This window comes from Cucurbita pepo, chromosome 1 (assembly GCF_057944985.1).
Source record: "Cucurbita pepo subsp. pepo isolate OVF chromosome 1, ASM5794498v1, whole genome shotgun sequence".
In the NCBI taxonomy this organism is placed as follows: Eukaryota; Viridiplantae; Streptophyta; class Magnoliopsida; order Cucurbitales; family Cucurbitaceae; genus Cucurbita; species Cucurbita pepo.
Genome location: NC_141798.1, coordinates 17,439,173 through 17,458,692, shown reverse-complemented (window position 1 = coordinate 17,458,692; position 19,520 = coordinate 17,439,173). Strand labels below are relative to the sequence as shown.

Genomic DNA, 19,520 nt, shown 5'->3' with positions numbered 1-19,520 from the left:
TATTCCTAATTTTATTTATTTTTATTATTATTTGTTTTAAAAAAAGGACACAATAATCAATTTTGGCAATAATTGAAGTGATGGTCCAAAAACAAATAAGTTAAATCGATTAAACCGACCAAAAATCAAATCAATTGATTTTTTAAAATTTTTAGAAATAATTGTGTAATTGAATTGATCAAGATAATTGGATGGGACAAAATCGTCTTTTTCTTCTTTGTTTGGGGACAAAATCGACTTTTTGGGTCGAGGACTTTAATTCATACGTGGAAATATTGTAATAATCTATTATTGGAAATTAAATATGATATTGTTTGAGAATTAAATTAATTTAAATGATTAATTAGTTATCGATAATAAGGTCATGTTATTTTAAATGGTGGAGCAAAATTAATTAAAATGGTCAACATGATTTGATATATGAAATGTTTTTTTTTCAAATTAATGTATCGTTGTTGGAACTTGAAATTGATGTTAAAAAAAATTAAAATTCGAAGAAATAATATTAAAAATATGAAAATTTTAATTTAAGTGGTTCCACTTGATGAAAGACTTTAATGTTAGTTAAGTGTACAAAATAATAATAATAATAATAAATAAATAAATAAATAAAACTAAATTATAAAATATGAAAATATTTTTATTATTTTAAATTCTGTAATATTACTTTTATATATATATATATATAATGTATATAATGTTCAAAATTAGAAACTAATCAAAATTAGAAACTAATTCAAAATTATAATGTAAGGGTGTGAAAATCTCTCTCTAACATATATGGTTTAAAATCGTGAGTCTGTCAGCGATATATAATGGTTTAAAGCGGACATATCTATTAACAGTGGCCTAGTAGACTTGCGATTGTGCAGCACTCACTTTCCAATGACAAGTGAGCTAACCCAATTCATTCTTGCGTCGCCTACGGCCAAGCAACGTATGCTCGAGCCTCTGGCCTCGGTTTTAAGAGAAGGTTTTAGAAAACGAGGGGAGAGAAAGATTTTCGAAAGAGAGATTTTTGAGAGAGATGTTATATAAGCAAGCAAGAGAAATAACAACAGCTCACAGTATATAACCTTGGGTAGGAAGAAGTTGACAACTAGTTGTATCCCCTATAATACATTCTAAAGCATTTCATGTCTGACGGGCCTAGACATGATATTTCTGAAACATCATACTTCCTAGAAATACAAAAGTAAAACACTAGAATATGAAAAGACATAAAAGGGTTGGGCTTGTCATGGGCATGCGGCCATGGACAACACGCCTGTTATAATGATTATTTTGAACTAAATCGAGGAAAGCATCCCAATCAGGTCACTACTATATCCGTTTTCCATTAAATATTCTAATATATTTTTATTTAAAACATTTTATCTATTAATTTTTTAAATAATTAAAAATAATTTAATATTAAAAAATTAAGTAATAAATATTAAACAATAAAATGGTCATATTTAATTGATTTAGCAGCCAATCAAGACTTTGTTGATGTTGATGATCATGAATTAATGAAAGGCAATTAATTATACTCACTCCTCTTTATTGTCCATTTTTAAAAATAAAAAATAAAAATAAAAGTATAAGATAATTATTTGTGAACCCCAAAATTTATTTATATAAAATTTTAATTTTAATTAATACACTAATAAATCAACAAAATTAAATTTACTCGAACAATTAACGTATCTAATGAGAATCAATATGACTCGTTTTACAATTTTTTTAATTAAAGCATAATTTATAATGAATAATTGGATTCTTATTCTTTCTCCACTCAAAGACTTTTAATCAGATTGGTTGAATGATTGAAATTACCATAAATAATACAAAAAGTAGTTATAAAGAGAGGGTGAGAATTTAATATTATTTGTATCGATTCCTTAAAGTTTAAAACGTCATTTAATATTTTAATTTAGGTAACTTTGATCATCATAATATTTTTTTTTTAAAATGTCATTATTATGAACAGAAGAACTCATAATTCATGTTAAATATTTTATAATTGAAATTTTAATTATTAAATATTTTATAATTTAAATTTTCAATCAATTTAATTCTTTTATATATATATATATAATTTAAAAAATCATGAGATATGGGTAGGATTATAACTTTTGACTTTACAACTTAATTCAAATATATAATTTTTAAGTCAAAAAATAATTATGAAGTTGAATAATATAATATATATATATAGAGAGAGGGTTGGTTCGGCAAGAAGAAAGGTCACTTGAGTTTTGAGTGCCGGGCAAAGGAAAAAAAAGTCATGACGATCAGAAAAAGGTAGTTTTGGTCACTACGTTGGCCCTGTTTGCCAACATTTCAGATAGTTTAGTAGATCGGGTCCTCACATCAGATTTTCTTCCGAAAGGCAGAATTTGATCAGTGATTGGGAAGTCCGCTTCAGTCATTTGAGTCTTTGACAACCACTCTCTCTTTTGAAACTCCTCTTTGTTCTATGATTGATCTTCTCATTTTCTTTAGGCTCGGGATGAAAAGAGTTTTGAATAGCAGTTTGAAAAGACTAATGCGGCGCAAAAGATATATATATATATATATATAAAATGGTATGGCGAGCAAAAATGCATTTTTTAAAATTTAACAATAAATTCAGATTTGTTCGGTTCAATCCAATGTAGTTTTATGAGACGTAATCTAATCCAAATAAGTTCATAGCTCAATCCAAATTGTACAGTTAAGTTGGGTTGATTAGGTTTATAGTTGATATTCGACGTTGCATTGAGAGACTTTGGCCCCGAGCAAAGGGAAAGTTGAGCCAAATGACTTGGCCTAGTGTAGAGGCAAGTTGGTTGTGTCGCAGACGATTGAACATGCACGCGTAGGCGGGGTGTGTGGTCGAACAAGCTTGGATTCCGCACAAGCAATGTTCGATTGTCGAACACCCAAATTTTTTTTTTTTAAATACATGTCATTATAAATATGAGATTGTTCACGTGAATCTTTTAACTTATAAGGAATCTATTTTTTTTTTCATAGGCACGGTGATATAATTATAGAGATTATAATTGAAATATTGATTAATATAAGCATAGATACTCTGATCTAAAGCTAGAGATTCTAAACACTCAATCGGCGTATTTTTATAAGAGATTCAAACGTTGAACTTTGGACTTATAAGAATTGTAATATTAATGATAGGTCGAGAGATACGAACTTTCCGTGTTTAAACAACATCGATATTGTTGCCTAGTCATCTAGGAAGAGGCAACGTTTTAAAAATATATGTAAAGTTATACAAAAGGGGGGGGACAAGGGGACAAGTACATGTGTGTACCATGTTGGAAATCTCCATAAAAATGTTACATTAAAAAGTCACAAAATCAAGGTCTAGAACTTAGTAAACAACACATGTAATTCTTTACCATTAATCATCAACCTTCCCAAAGTGAGGGAAGATCGAAATATTTCGATCGTGAATTGTTATAACGACCAATGTCTATGATTTGAAATTTGGATTTAGCTCCCGATGACCTCGATATTCACATGCAACATAGTTACGTTACCTATTCTTCGTTTTTGATTCGATAAGGGAACGAAACATTCTTTGTAAGGGTGTGAAAACCTCTACCTAGTAGACGCATGTTAAAAACTTCGAAGGGAAGCCTGGAAAGTCGAAAAAAGACAATATCTACTAGTAGCGGTGAGCTTGAACTCTTATAGAAGACTATTCCCATAGACCAACACGAGTCATTCTAATATGTTTTGTCCTTACTCAAATACATCTCATCCAAGTAAAACACGCTTACCCATGAAGTTCTTATCGAGAAGGAACGTGCACGTTGTTGGTATAGATACTAACTTTTATTTCCTTTAAGTATTTCTTAGTTATCCTATTCTCGTAATCGCTCTCATTCGAATCTAGTATCGATTCATTCAGATACCTCTCTGTTGCTCAGATGGGTCGGATGGAAATTAATAAGAATTTGTTTAAAAAATCGTTTTTTTTTAGAAAGTTTAATTTATAATCAGTTTTTTATTAGCCAATTTGGATGTTTTTTTTTTAAGTAATAATAATAAATAAATAAATAAATTTTTATTAAAAAAACAATGTTTTTAGGTAAAAACTACTCCATTTTTATTAATCTTTATGATAAATGTGTGGCTATGGTTTTCTAATACTTTAATTTATACGAACAAAAATTAAAAAATATATATATTTAAAGCATATTATAGTTCCAGTCCTTTTACGTGGATGTCATTTTCACAAATTCGGCACTCATATTTTTTTAAGCAGTACCGTACGACGGTTGGAGAGAAAGATGACCTCACCTATCGTAGAATCTTCACTGAGTAGAATGAAATAGCCAGACTAATAAAGGTGCTTGTTGAGTAAGGTCGGTTTTCGAGTCCAAGCCCTTTGTTTGTATAGGTTGAGTCCATTTCCCACTACTTTCATTCCTTGAGATTCAACACCTTTATTCTTTACTTAAAAGCCAAGTTTGAGATATGACTTTATGACTTCAATGGTGACACTCGAGTAAATGAGAGGTATATGAATAAATCGATACCACGTCCAAATGAGAGTGATTCTGAGAATATGATGACTAAGAAACACATAAAAGAATTAAAAGTTACTACCTACACTAATAAAGTGCACTTTCCTTTTCGTTGACTCAATTACATGAGCTTTATAGTTTATCGTGTTTTGCTTATCGGAAATTAAAAATAATTTCTCAAGAGATTGGGATGAAAATTTATAAATAAATAAAAAGTTGAACATATTGATGTAAATATATGAGGCCCACCAGAAGTTGGGCTGTAAGCCCATTGAAATAAACATGATAAAATAAATAATAATTTATTATTCAATATAATTATTTCACATTTGTCTTCATATATATTAAATATTAATTTCAAATAAACTTTTAATAGATAATTTCTATAAAAAAAAATTTATAATAATATTTCAGTATAATATAATGTTTAATGACGAGGAAAAATATCGAAAAAATCTCTCTCCATTGTCTCCCTATTCGAAGCGGGTTTTCCACCTCGAGTTAAATGTACATCTCTAACCGTTAATAAAATACAATAATTATGGATATATTGGTTTGCAATATTATTTATAGAATATATATAATAATAATGAAAAATAAAAACATAGAATTTGAATTATAGAAGGGAAAATGGTCAAGATGTTGACCCGCTGTAGCTGCAATAATATAGGATCCATCTCCCCGAAAACCACTCATTCAACATTGGGAAATTTATGTTTCACAGAACACCACAAAAAACACAAGAAATTAAAAAAATTAAATGTGTTCTTCACAGATTCCGAAAAAACTGCCATTTCAATCCCAATTTCTTGCATTAAATAGCACCGAGCTTGTTTTCGACGATAACTCAACGATCTTCATTGGACCGCATTCAAGCAATGGCAATGGCAATGGCAATGGCGATGATTCAGAGTTTGGCTCTGTTCTTGACCTGCATTGCAGCGATATGGATTTGCAATGAAAATATAATTGCGAGTGCTGCCTCGCCGTTGGCGCCTCGGCCGAGTGCGGTGGATTGCCCGGCGGTGGTGTATGCGATACTGCCGTGCGTTAATTACATCACGATCGGGAGCACGATGACGATGCCCTCGAAAGTTTGCTGCAAGAATGTGGAAAGTGTGTTGAAATGGAATGCTAAATGTATGTGCGTTGGGTTGAAGCAGAGCGAGAGCTTGGGGATTCAATTGAATGTTACTAGAGCGATTGATCTTCCTGCGACTTGTGGAATTTCGACTCCGCTTTCTGATTGCGGCTGTGCGTTTGATTTTATTCTTGTTTGAAAATTTGTTCGTCTGCTTCGAATCGAGGTCTTATTTTTCTTTTCTTTGCAGTTCGTCTTCCCCCTGGTATGGCCCCTGCTACAGTTTCGTATAGTAAACCGCCAGCGCCAACGACGTTTCTAGGTGGTAAAGCGCCATCGCGAGCTCCTGTTGCTGCAGCGCCAAGGACAGTTCCAGGTAGTAAAGTGCCATCGCGAGCTCCTGTTGCTGAAGCGCCAAGGACAGTTCCAAGTAGTAAAGTGCCATCGCGAGCTCCTGTTGCTGAAGCGCCAAGGACAGTTCCAGGTAGTAAATCGCCATCGCGAGCTCCTGTTGCTGAAGCGCCAAGGACAGTTCCAGGTAGTAAATCACCATCACGAGCTCCGATTGCTGCGGCGCCAACGACAATTCCAGGTAGTAAAGCACCTTCGCGAGCTCCCGGTGCTGGAGCGACAACAACTCCAGGTATTAAAGTGCCATCGCGAGCTCCGGTTGCCGCAACGCCAACGACAATGACTGGTAGTAAAGCGCCTTCGAGAGCTCCTGGTGCTGCAGCGCCAAGGACAGTTCCAGGTAGTAAAGCGCCTTCGCGAGCTCCTGTTGCTGCAGCGCCAAGGACAGTTCCAGGTAGTAAAGGGCCTTCGCGAGCTCCTGTTGCTGCAGCGCCAAGGACAGTTCCAGGTAGTAAAGTGCCATCGCGAGCTCCAGTTGCTGCAGTGCCAACGACAATTCCAGGTAGTAAAGCGCCATCGCGAGCTCCGGTTGCCGCAGCGCCAATGACCATTTCAGGTAGTAAAGCGCCTTTGCGAGCTCCTGGTGCTGCAGCGCCAACGACAATTCCAGGTAGTAAAGCACCATCGCGAGCTCCAGTTGCCGCAGCACCAACGACAATTACAGGTAGTAAAGCACCTTCGCGAGCTCCCGGTGCCGCAGCGCCAACGACAACTCCCGGCAGTAAAACGCCATCGCGAGCTCCCGTTGCTGCAGCGCCAACGACAACTCCTGGCAGTAAAGCCCCATCGCGAGCTCCCGTTGCTGCAGCGCCAACGACAACTCCAGGTAGTAAAGCCCCATCGCGAGCTCCCCGTGCTGCAGCACCAACGACAATTCCAGGTAGTAGAGCCTCATCACGAGCTCCGGTTGCCGCAGCGCCAACGACAATTCCAGGTAGTAAAGCGCCTTCACGAGCTCCCGTTGCTACAGCGCCAAGGATAGTTCCAGGTAGTAAAGCGCCATCGCGAGCTCCCGTTGCAGCAGGGCCAACGACAATTCCAGGTACTAAAGCCTCATCGCGAGCTCCAGTTGCAGCAGCGCCAACAACAACTCCAGGTAGTAAAGCCCCATCGCGAGCTCCCGGTGCTGCAGCGTCAACGACAACTCCAAGTAGTAAAGCGCCATCGCGAGCTCCTGATGCAGCAGCGCTAATGCCATTTCCAGGTAGTAAAGCACCATCGCAAGCTCCCCGTGCCGCAGCACCAACTACATTTTCAGGTAGTACAACGCCATCGCGAGCTCCCGGTGCTGTAGCGCCAACGACAACTCCAAATAGTAAAGCGCCATCGCGAGCTCCAGGTGCAGCAGCGTTAATGCCATTTCCAGGTAGTAAAGCACCATCGCAAGCTCCCCGTGCTGCAGCACCAACTACATTTTCAGGTAGAACAGCGCCATCACGAGCTCCCGGTGCTGTAGCGCCAACGACAACTCCAGATAATAAAGCGCCATTGCGAGCCCCTGGTGCTGAAGCGCCATTGCCATTTGCGGGTAGTAAAGTGCCATCGCAAACTCCCCGTGCCGCAGCACCAACTACATTTTCAGGTAGTACAGCGCCATCACGAACTCCCGGTGCTGTAGCGCCAACGACAACTCCAGACAGTAAAGCGCCATTGCGAGCCCCCGGTGCTGAAGCGCCAATGCCATTTGCAGGTAGTAAAGTGCCATCGCAAGCTCCCCGTGCCGCAGCACCAACTACATTTTCAGGTAGTACAGTGCCATCACGAGCTCCCGGTGCTGTAGCGCCAACGACAACTCCAGATAGTAAAGCGCCATTGCGAGCCCCCAGTGCTGAAGCGCCAATGCCATTTGCAGGTAGTAAAGTGCCATCGCAAGCTCCCCGTGCCTCAGCACCAACTACAATTTCAGGTAGTACAGCGCCATCACGAGCTCCCGGTGCTGTAGCGCCAACGACAACTCCAGACAGTAAAGCGCCATTGCGAGCCCCCGGTGTTGAAGCGCCAATGCCATTTGCAGGTAGTAAAGTGCCATCGCAAGCTCCCCGTGCCGCAGCACCAACTACATTTTCAGGTAGTACAGTGCCATCACGAGCTCCCGGTGCTGTAGCGCCAACGACAACTCCAGATAGTAAAGCGCCATTGCGAGCCCCCGGTGCTGAAGCGCCAATGCCATTTGCAGGTAGTAAAGTGCCATCGCAAGCTCCCCGTGCCGCAGCACCAACTACATTTTCAGGTAGTACAGCGCCATCACGAGCTCCCGGTGCTGTAGCACCAACTACAACTCCAGATAGTAAAGCGCCATCGCGAGCTCCCGATGCAGCAGCGCTAATGCCATTTCCAGGTAGTAAAGCACCATCGCAAGCTCCCCGAGCCGCAGCACCAACTACATTTTCAGGTAGTATAGCGCCATCACAAGCGCCAACGACAACTCCAGATAGTAAAGCGCCATCGCGAGCTCCCGGTGCAGCAGCGCTAATGCCATTTCCAGGTAGTAAAGCGCCATCGCAAGCTCCCCATGCCGCAGCACCAACTACATTTTCAGGTAGTACAGTGCCATCACGAGCTCCCGGTGCTGTAGCGCCAACGACAACTCCAGATAGTAAAGCGCCATCGCGAGCCCCCGGTGCTGAAGTGCCAATGCCATTTGCAGGTAGTAAAGCGCCATCGCAATCTCCCCGTGCCGCAGCACCAACTACATTTTCAGGTAGTACAGCGCCATCACGAGCGCCAACGACAACTCCAGATAGTAAAGCGCCATCACAAGCCCCCGGTGCTGAAGCGCCAATGCCATTTGCAGGTAGTAAAGCGCCATCGCAAGCTCCCAGAGCCACAGCACCAACTACATTTTCAGGTAGTACAGCGCCATCGCGAGCTCCCGGTGCTGCAGCACCAACGACATTTGCAGGTAGTAAAGTGCCATCGCGGGCCCCCGGTGCCGCAGCACCAACGACATTTGCAGGTAGTAAAGTGCCATCGCGGGCCCCCGGTGCCGCAGCACCAACGACATTTGCAGGTAGTAAAGCGCCATCGCGAGCCCCCGGTGCCGCAGCACCAACTCCATTTCCAGGTAGTAAAGCGCCATCGCGAGCCCTAGGTGATGCAGCACCAACGCCATTTCCAGGTAATAGAGCGCCATCGCGAGCTCCCGGTGCTTCAGCGCCAACGCCATTTCCTGGTAGTAAAGCGCCATCGCGAGCTCCCGGTACTGGAGCGCCAACGCCATTTCCTGGCAGTAGAGCGCCATCGCGAGCTCCCGGTACTGGAGCACCAACGCCATTTCCAGGTAGTAGAGCGCCATCGCGAGCTCCCGGTACTGGAGCGCCAACGCCATTTCCAGGTAGTAGAGCGCCATCGCGAGCTCCCGGTACTGGAGCACCAACGCCATTTCCAGGTAGTAGAGCGCCATCGCGAGCTCCCGGTACTGGAGCGCCAACGCCATTTCCAGGTAGTAGAGCGCCATCGCGAGCTCCCGGTACTGGAGCACCAACGCCATTTCCAGGTAGTAGAGCGCCATCGCGAGCTCCCGGTACTGGAGCGCCTACGCCATTTCCTGGTAGTAGAGCGCCATCGCGAGCTCCCGGTACTGGAGCGCCTACGCCATTTCCTGGTAGTAGAGCGCCATCGCGAGCTCCAGGTACTGGAGCGCCTACGCCATTTCCAGGTAGCAGAGTGCCATCACGAGCTCCCGGTACAGGAGCGCCAGTACCCGCTCCAACTATGGCTCAGACGCCTGCTCCAGGTACGCTTACACAACCCCACTTTCTTTTCAAACTGGGGATATAATTGTAAAATCACAAAGACAAAAGTACAATAAATAAATATTGCCAAATATAGGGACCATCTTTGTAATTATGTTTTTTTAATGGTTGCAGTTAATCCACCCGCACCAGAAGTGCCGCCAAGTAGTGCTCCGACAGGGCCACCAGCACCGGTGGAACCATCGGATGAGGACTCGCCGGTGCCGGCACCGTCAGATGCCCCATCTTTCACCATTTTCTGTAATCTAATCACGCCGCTTCTTCTCACCCTTCTTGCTTTATTCCGACCATTGTGATGCCATGGCGTTTCCAATTTTCTAATCACTCTATTTTTATTTCCACAATTTTGAAGATAGAAAAAAAAAAAAAAAAATGCATTAATGCATTTCTTTAATTTTTCTTTAATTTTTGAGAATTATAGTTGGATATTTTAATAATGTTTTGTATATGAAAAGTTTATAGTATAATATTCATAATTATTATCTACTACTATCCTCCAAATTTGACTTTGTTGGTTCGTCCACGTAGCTTTGTGGGACCTTAGACAAGATTTGTTTTTACCCACCAAACACTACTTATGTGTATTTTCAATCATCTACAATTTTAACTGGCCACATTAGTCGGCTTGACCTTGCCTCTACTTGGGGACAAGGTCTCTCGTGTACAATGCTGCATCTCAAATTTCATCTTGGTTCCCAATTGACATGACATTCATATCATGATGTCATCTCAAGTCTTGGGATGTCATCGACCATTATAATTCACTTGGTCTTGCCTATCGAGAACGAGCTCATGTGTTGTTCATAATATCGAGACATTCTGAACATTCATCCATCTAGATTCTATTGAGGTATTGTGGACCCTCTTGATCCATGTCATACCATTTATAGACTCTGTATCAGATAGGATGTATATGATCTAACCTCCGACACATGGGTTCGGGTGCAATGACGGCACACCTGTGCCATCCGACACTATCCTTGAATGACTCATTTCAAAGAAAGTTGCTCAAGATACTCATCTCGTAGTGAATGCTTGCCCTCACTGTGACACACACATGTGCCACATGGTAGCTCGCTTAGGTCATAAGGTCCAAGGGTGAGGGTGATGGATAGCTTATACCATGCTTCCTCCTATGGTACATTTTGAAGTATTTCCATCTGACATGTGTATACATTATTTTTGGCAAATGAACATAAAGAGTCGTGGAGTGTCTGTTTGGTGTCCGATCGACACCAAATTTCGCGAGCGTTCATATTCCGTTTGCTCAGACTTGACTCCAAAACCACATGCATAAATTTCCATTGAAACCCTAACTTTCGAGGTTAAGGCCTAGACCTACCCAACCCTTCAACAAGCTTTATCTCTAACACTCATGTTGACATCGTCGCATCTATCTTGTCTATGTCTTAGCTTAGCTTTCATACCGTTTTTTTTTTTTTTTTTTTTTTTTTCTTGTTTTTGCCCACCTATCACCTAAACATGAATTTCTATATACACACACTATCTCTCACGTATCAGCATGATCAAAATGTGGAAGAAACGTGAAAAGTGTTGAAGTTTGAAGGGTCTTTGATGGCTGGAATTCCGATGAATTCAATCAATCAGCGGAAGTTCAATCAATGAGCCACTACGTCTGACAGTGATGTGAGTATCGGGGTATCAATGTCTCGTGCGCCCATGGTTCTTTCACTTATTTAACAATTTGGGTATCAGTTCTTGCAGAGGAATTACAGGAATGCGATGAGATTTTTGAGATCTTTTTATGTGTTGTTTCATTTGCTTTATTCTCTACTCAATTTTGGTGCGAGAGGAGAAACTATTAGATTTGTGTTGGATCCGTACATACCTGTTAGAAACCACGACTCTCTACAATGATATGATATTGTCTACTTTGAATATAAGTTCTATGGCCTTGCTTTTGATTTCTCGAAAATGTCTCATACTAACGAAGATAGTGTTCTTTACCTAAGGAGTTCAAGTTAAGATGAGAGTGAAAGTGAAAGGGCAATAGCAGCTCCCACCCATAAAACCAACAATGGCAGAGTGAGAAAGAAAGTCAATCAGAAAACCCACCCTGTAAAGCCAAAGTCAAGCATATGCATCTTCTTATCAAGGATTCAAGGGTTATAGAAGAACCTAAATCTAATCATACAAATTGAAAAAAATCAGATTCTAATGGAAACAGAAAAAAGTATTCAGCTACCTTAGACTTAGAATCCCTAGTGTGGGTTCAAAAGAATTCTGAAGTCAGCTTTCCGGACCATGATAGTGTCCAGTGTCCATGATATATATGTATAGTAAATTCGAAAGTATATAGTGTTCAATGTCCATGCATCTAGAAGAGTATCGGGAAGATTCAATTCCCAAGACCAACTTCCAGGACTTCGATTGATCCTTGGAGTGTTCTTAGAGAATCATCTGCACTAAGAATGTCTCTTCATAGAACCCCCCACCTTGTGAATGTACTGAGTATTGTTGCATAAAGATGAAAGATTTCTAATGTCAATCTCTATTGTGTTCAAGTTCGCCATTGGAAGGGCCCCTTGAGGTTCCCCTGTGGTGAGGAAACCACAGAAGAAAAAACAATGGAAGAAACCCATTTATTTGGTGTGAAGTGTCGATATCCTCAACCATAACAACTATTAATGTTTGAGAAGGCATCGACTTGGGTACACAACTATTAATATTTCGTTACTAATTTGCCTAGAACTGGCCATGTGAGAAAGCTTCTGTTCTAAGATTGTAAGACTAAGTTATGTCAAAAATTCACCTCGTGGGCCACTCACTAATCAGGACAAGACCTTACACAGAAAGAGATCCAAAAAAAACTTCAGTATCAGTTAGGCCCATGTATACTTTTCTTCACAAGCTGTCAATGTTTGCATTTGTGTGACATTTCTTTAGGGGTTTTATGTGGAATAGAACAAGCAAATAGAAGTCTAAGAATGTGATCAAATGTTTCAATTCAATACAAGGGTCGAAACTATATAAAGACAATCGAATAGGACAAATGATTCAACAAGCTGTGGGAAACCAGGAACTCAGATGGAGAATTCACTTCTACAAACAAAAAATCCTCTCATAAGAAACTGTCTGGCTATTATAAGAACGGGTTAGATTTGAAAATCTTTCTCTCACACTATCATACATCAAATAGTTTAAAAGTACAAGCTACATTGTAACGCCCTTTTCTAATAAATTTTTCTCTATAATGGGACCTCATACAGTTCAAACTCTAGTAAATATTGTTCTTTTTGTACTTTCCTTTCCAGACTTCTCCTCAAGGTTTTAAAACGCGTCTACTATGGAAAGGGTCTACCCCTACTCTAAGTAGTCTCATGCACCGTCCGATGACCGGCTCTGATACCATTTGTAACAGTTCAAGCCCACCGCTAGGAGAGAGCTTGGGTTCTTACAAATGGTATCAGAGCCAAACACCGGACGATGTGCAATGAGAACGCTGAGCTTCGAAGGGGGTGGGAGCGGTGTACTAGCGAGAATGCTAGGCCTTGAAGGGGGTGGATTTTGAGATCCTACATTAGTTGTAAAAGCAAACGTCTAAGGGTGTGGAAACCTCTCACTACTAGACGCGTTTTAAAACTCTGATGGGAAAACCCAAAAGAGTAAGTTCAAAGAGGATATCCTCTAGCTAACCAGCCATGCAAATCAAAACCCAAAAACATGGCCACCATGGTTGGGTTTATAGCTCAATAATGGATGGTAAAAAGAGACTACATGTCTTATTTTCCCAGCTCCTCCTGCAAACCATCCATAGTGGAGGAGTTCAATAGCTCAACAAATCGCACTTGGGGCACTTTTGCTCAGTCAGGAAACCATGAAGAAAAAAGTACAGGAAAGTAGGAAAAGGTTCATAAGTTCTCCATTACTTTATTGAAAAGAAATGCAAAAAGAGAATAGAACTAAAAAAAGTAAAAGAAATATCCCATTATCGTTCAAGTCCATAACCAGTTTCCCCCCTTTTCCACACTCGATGGCTTCTAGGGTTTCTTTTCGAAGGAAGGATCCTCCTATTCCTAAATTAATTTATAATCAGTACACAAACAACTGTAAGATTTGAGAAGATAGCTCAAATTCCGTCCACATTCAATGCAACGAACAAATCCACACACTTCCTCTTTAAAAAAGAAATAAAATATCCAAAAATTCCGCTACTCTAATCTATTGCAATCTTTCTGCTAACAAAAGGAAATCGAAAAGGTGTTTTGATGTGTCGAAATCTTACCGCCTTCATTTCTCTGCAACATTCCCGATTCGTCGCTCCACATCGAAAGCGATGCCACAAACTTAGGGCTCTGTTTGATTATTGGCGAAAACTCTGCAATTAACAAACAAATTGAGTCAAATCGGAGTTCATCTTCAACCAAAAGTCAAACAAATTCATCCACGGTTGAACTGTACCGGAAATTGAAGCCTTTTGGCACTGAATAGAGTAATGTGGCCGCCGACGCTTCGACGATGAACTTGGATGTTTTAGCGGCTAGATTCCAATTGAGTGGCTTCTATAATTATTCCATATTCCAAATAAAAGCCGAGTTTACAACTAATCTGAACCGTTGGATGGTTGTAGATCACCACGTGTCGGCATCGTAGTGGTAAACATTAATTAAGGTTTTTAAATTTTTACTTATATTAATAAAATTGCTTGGTAAATTGAGCAGTTAGAAGTGTTCATATGATCTGATAATTCAACTATCTTGTACTATCCAACTCAAATTATAAAACTTAATTGAGTTTAAAAAAATTTAATATAAGTCGAGTTTAATTTTTAAAAAATAAAAAATTAGCTTTAGTTTGTGGGTTAACATTTTTTTGGCCAAATAAGCCGAACCAACCTGCAAAATGGGCTGTAATTCAAACTATTTTTTTAAAAGATTAAGAATATTTAACATTTATAATTAATGTTAGTGATGTGTTGTGACTTATAAATGTTCTAGATTCCTAGATTCAAATTTTATGAAATTTTAGTAACAGTCTGATTTAACTAACTAACCTAACCAATTGCCATTTTCCACCTCACCAATATCTTAACAACTCGTCTTTTCTAGGTTGCCCATGTTTAATCTAATCCATTTATGGCATAAAATTTAATGGTGAGTTTTGTGTGAATAAAATGGAGAGGTAATTTTAAAGGTGATAGAATCGATCTTGAGCTCAGTCAGGACGTTAATAAGATATCTAGACGAAAGAATCTAACATATAAAAGAAGAGAAATTAATAACGCTACAAAAATTTAAGAATAAGATTGAAAAATGACAAAAGAAGGAATAAAAAAACAAGCATAATACTCATTTGGTGCTCAATGTCACATCAACCTGTTCTTGACGCAAAAACTCGTATCAACAATTTGGTCAACACATCCTTTTGGGCTAACTTTGGCCGATGCTTTATGAGGTCTAGTCAACCTCTATGGAAATGTCCGACCCAAATAGTTGGCTTTAACGTTTCCTAAGAATAGATCGACAAACCATCGAGATTTACCCTGATTTGGCCGACGATACACTTTTGGTTTTGTCAACAGTTTTGTAACAGTTCAAGCTCTTTCGGGTTTCTTCTCACGGTTTCTAAAACGCGTCTGTTAGGGAGAAGAATATTTTGTTTCCGTCTCCAACTGACGTGGAATCTCACAAGTTCACTGAATCATCGATATTTTCTTTAACTTGGTTGACGGTTTCGTGTTTCAACGACTCCCTTTAGAAAATCTCGATGACTTAATGAACTACTTACGATTAAGCGAATGATCAATATTTCTTAACGATGGGTTAAGGAGGGTTCACTTCAATATCAAATAGAGTCGTGAGAAAGTGAAAAGGTTTGAAATGATGAGTGAGTGAAGCACTATGACAATAGCAAACTAAAGCAAGCTGCACTTGCAAATGCATGTGTGTAAGCTAATAGCGCCAACCATGGTGGCTGGTTGTGTCCTGTTGCTTTCACTAGAGACGTGACAAACCATAGCCATTGGAGCTCAACTAGATTAAACCATACCTTTTGAATATATTCTCTCCATATTCATTTTCATTTCGGACCAATATTACAATCCGAACGAATATCTATTTCGTGATTTTTAATAAGTTTAAATTTAGTCATACAAACTTAGGTCGGTCGGTGTAATTGATAGGATTAACGAACCCAACTTCCTTAACACTTTCAATGAGCTGGATTGTTTCAAAAGTAATATCTTAATTGGTTCATTTACGAGATAAATTTAAGAGTATTAATATGAGATCCCACATCGATTGGTGAGAGAAATGAGTGTCGGCGAGAACGCTAGGCCTCGAAGGGAGGTTGATTGTGAGATCCCACGTCGATTGGAGAGGGGAACGAGTGTCAGCGAGAACACTAGGCCTTGAAGGGAAGTGGATTGTGAGATCCCACATCGATTGGAGAGGGGAACGAGTGCCAGTGAGGACGTTGGGCCTCGAAGGAAAGTGGATTGTGAGATCCCGCATCAATTGGTGAGGGGAATGAGTGTCAGCGAGAACACTGGGCCTTGAAGGGAAGTGGATTGTGAGATCCCACATCAATTAGAGAGGGGAACGAGTGTCAACGAGAACACTGGACCTTGAAGGGAAGTAGATTGTGAGACCCCACATCAATTAGAGAGGGGAACAAGTGCCAGCGAGGACACTGGGCCTCGAAGGGCAGTGGATTGTGAGATCCCACATCGATTGGAGACGGGAACGAGTGCCAGCGAGGACACTGTGCCTCAAAGGGAAGTGGATTTTGAGATCCCACATCGATTCGAGAGGGGAATGAGTGCCAGCAAGAACACTGGGCCTCGACTCGAAGGGAAATGGATTGTGAGATCCCACACTAATTTGAGAGGGAAACGGGTGCCAACGAGGACGCAGGCCCCAAATGGGAGTGAATTGTAAGATCCCACATCAATTCGAGAGAGAACAAAACATTCATTATAACAGTGTGGAAACCTCTCCTTAAAGAAGGACAGTATCTGCTAGTAGTGAGTTTGAGCAGTACAATTTCTAATTAAGTACGTTCGAACATGTTTTTAATGCACCTAATATATACTCTTTTAACTTTATATTATATAAACACGAGAGCAAAATTCCAAAACAGACATTATTATCCAAATATGAATAAAAAACAGGACCATAACTCCATTCATATATGTTATCAATTATTATATGGTTCGAATTACAGTATGATATTATTTAGATAGAGATGAGGAGCTAAGAACGCCATCGTTATCGATATATACCCTTTTTGGAACTTGAACTTCCTCCATTCACTCCATCCAACTATACATGGCTATTGATCTATATAAGCCTAAGGCTTTTGAATTCCTTGCCATAGATCTCTCTCGTGGACAAAAAGAGATGGGAGGCTTAAAGCTTTATCTCCATCCATCCATTTGTAAAACCATTTTCTGCTTTATGTTTAAGCAATTCCATTCTCGGGTCTAGTCATAAAGCTATAGTGACCCTAATGGTAACCGTCCAAGTCCACCGCTAACAGATATTGTCCTTTTGGAGTTTTCTCTTACGGACTTCCCTTTAAAATTTTTAAAACGTGTCTGTTGGGAAGAGGTTTCTACATCTTTATAAGGAATGTTTTGTTCCCCTCTCCAACTGATGTAGGATGAATATTTATATGGGAAATAGTTGGCATAGACGGGGAGCGAAAACGTTTTTCCTGTCTTCGTCCCACTTCGTGAACATTTCTAACGGGAAATTAACGTGAAAACTGTAGCAACCCTAATGTATATGTATATAGCTATATCTATAGGTGAAATAGGTGATAGAGATAGAGAAGACTTTGGAAATTAACCGGAAATTTGTAGCAACCCTAATGTATAGACCGAGAAGACTTCTCTATCCGTATCTCATCCCGTGAATATTCCTGTCTATATATATTTATTAAAATCTAGTGTATTTTTGGAAGAGTCCCAAAAATAAGATAACCCTAATGTGTAGGTATATGTATATAGCTATATCTGTATGTGAAAAAGGTGGTAGAGATCGGAACATCGAAGACTTTTCCATTCCCACCACATCCCATAAACATCTCTATCTATATATTACAAATTAACCTGATTTTTAATAAAGATTATATTAAAAAATAAAAACTTTAAAATACTTATTTCTTTAAAACAATAATAAATAGGGAAAAAGTATTCGGGGATCCAATCCCCGCAAATTCCATGCAGGGAATTTCCGCCCCGATCACTACAAAAATAAATGAAGAATTTGGCAAGGATGGAGATGAGGAAGACTTCTCCGTTCCTGTCCCGTGGACATCTCTAATTAGAACATGTAATCTACGTGGCAAGTTTTTGTTTTTTTCGAGTTAAATGAATTATTTTTTTTTTTTCTTCTAAGAAAATATTTCAATTATATTAATATTTAGTAGGGACCTAATTTTAAAAAATAAATAAATATTTAAAATTAAAAAAATGTAGGGACATAATTATAAATCATTATATTTAGCGATACGTATTTGACTTTCACATCATGATCAACTATTTAAATATAGAGGACGGCTACCATTAACGTCACTACAGAGCATCTTTAGTTATCCATAGGGGTTTTATCCAAATTATTGGTCAAACCATCATTTATATCTAGAATATGTACACGTATAATTTAGAGGGCCACGTGGTTTTTTATAGGTCTAAAATTAAGTCTATTCCCGCTCCTATTTGGTCGTTGTTGATTGTCAACAGCTACATTTAAGGATTATCGAGGTCTCTTCTTCTTAAAAGTTGGATTATCAACATATCTGCTAATTCCTTGAATATCACTGTCATTTTCTTGTCTGAATAAAAGAAAATGCTCGAGATTGAATTGCATCTGGAACTCGGTAGAGTTTCAACCGTGATCTGTAAGTGTCGAGGTGGTTTTAAAATTCAAATAGCTTGAAGGGAATTTAAATTAGTTGAATTGCAAGAGTAAATAAAGTGTTATTAGGTATAAAAAGGATCCATTAATGGTGTGGCAAATGTAGCTATTAATGGTGGAGACTGGAAAGTTGACTTTTAGTCAAACACCAAAAATTCAAAATAGCATTCATTTATTATTATTATTATTATTATTATATTTTATATCAAAAGATGTATTTTTATGGATAAAAAAGTGCATTTTTTTTATAAGAAATTGTAGTTTATTTTCAACACTTTTCAATTATTCGTTTCTCTTCAAATATTTCATCATTTCTTGAGGGAACATCACTAACTATATATATGTGTATATATATATATATATATATATATATATTAAATATGTGTGCTTATCTTTGAGATAATTTCTTCAAAAATAGTTTTTAAATTAATAGATTTTTTAAAAAGGTATTTAATACTTAAATCAATAAAAAAATTTGAGTAAGGCTTTAAATTAAAATGATAATAATCTTAAAATTTAAAAATTTAAATAATATTCTTAAATTAAAAATACATTTAAACTTAATTAATATTTTATTTTTAAAATATTTAAAAAAAATTTAAATTATTAGAGTGGTTAGAGTATTGAAAAGTTTTAATAATATACTTAATTTCCATAAAAAATTTAAAGATACATTTTAACTTAAAAGAAAAAAAGAATACTTTACAATTAATTAAATGAAAAGAATACTTTTATCATTAATATATATAAATAAAATCATGAATTTTCAAACGTAATAATAATATATTTAAACGTTAAAAAAGGAATTAAATGTTTCTACGCTCAAAATCAAGCTCAAAATAAAAAAGAGAGAAATCTGTAAAGTGTTGAT

At 38.6% G+C, this 19,520-nt stretch overlaps 1 protein-coding gene and 1 long non-coding RNA gene across 2 annotated transcripts; both read right to left on the bottom strand.

Annotated features, from left to right (window-relative positions):
* Positions 1-5,107: 5,107 nt before the first annotated feature.
* LOC147794909 (uncharacterized) lies at positions 5,108-10,002 on the bottom strand. The gene is made up of 3 exons (XM_087127621.1): positions 9,891-10,002; positions 7,529-9,724; positions 5,108-7,474 (listed from the first exon to the last, which is right to left on the bottom strand). The coding sequence occupies exons 1-3, from the start codon at positions 10,000-10,002 to the stop codon at positions 5,787-5,789; spliced, it is 3,996 nt and encodes a 1,331-aa protein (XP_086983747.1). The 3' UTR covers positions 5,108-5,786.
* Positions 10,003-13,636: 3,634 nt separating this feature from the next.
* LOC111811202 (uncharacterized) lies at positions 13,637-14,292 on the bottom strand. Its single transcript, XR_002817512.2, has 2 exons — positions 14,190-14,292; positions 13,637-14,106 (listed from the first exon to the last, which is right to left on the bottom strand). It is a non-coding gene; the product is annotated as an uncharacterized LOC111811202 (long non-coding RNA).
* Between the last annotated feature and the right edge of the window lie 5,228 nt (positions 14,293-19,520).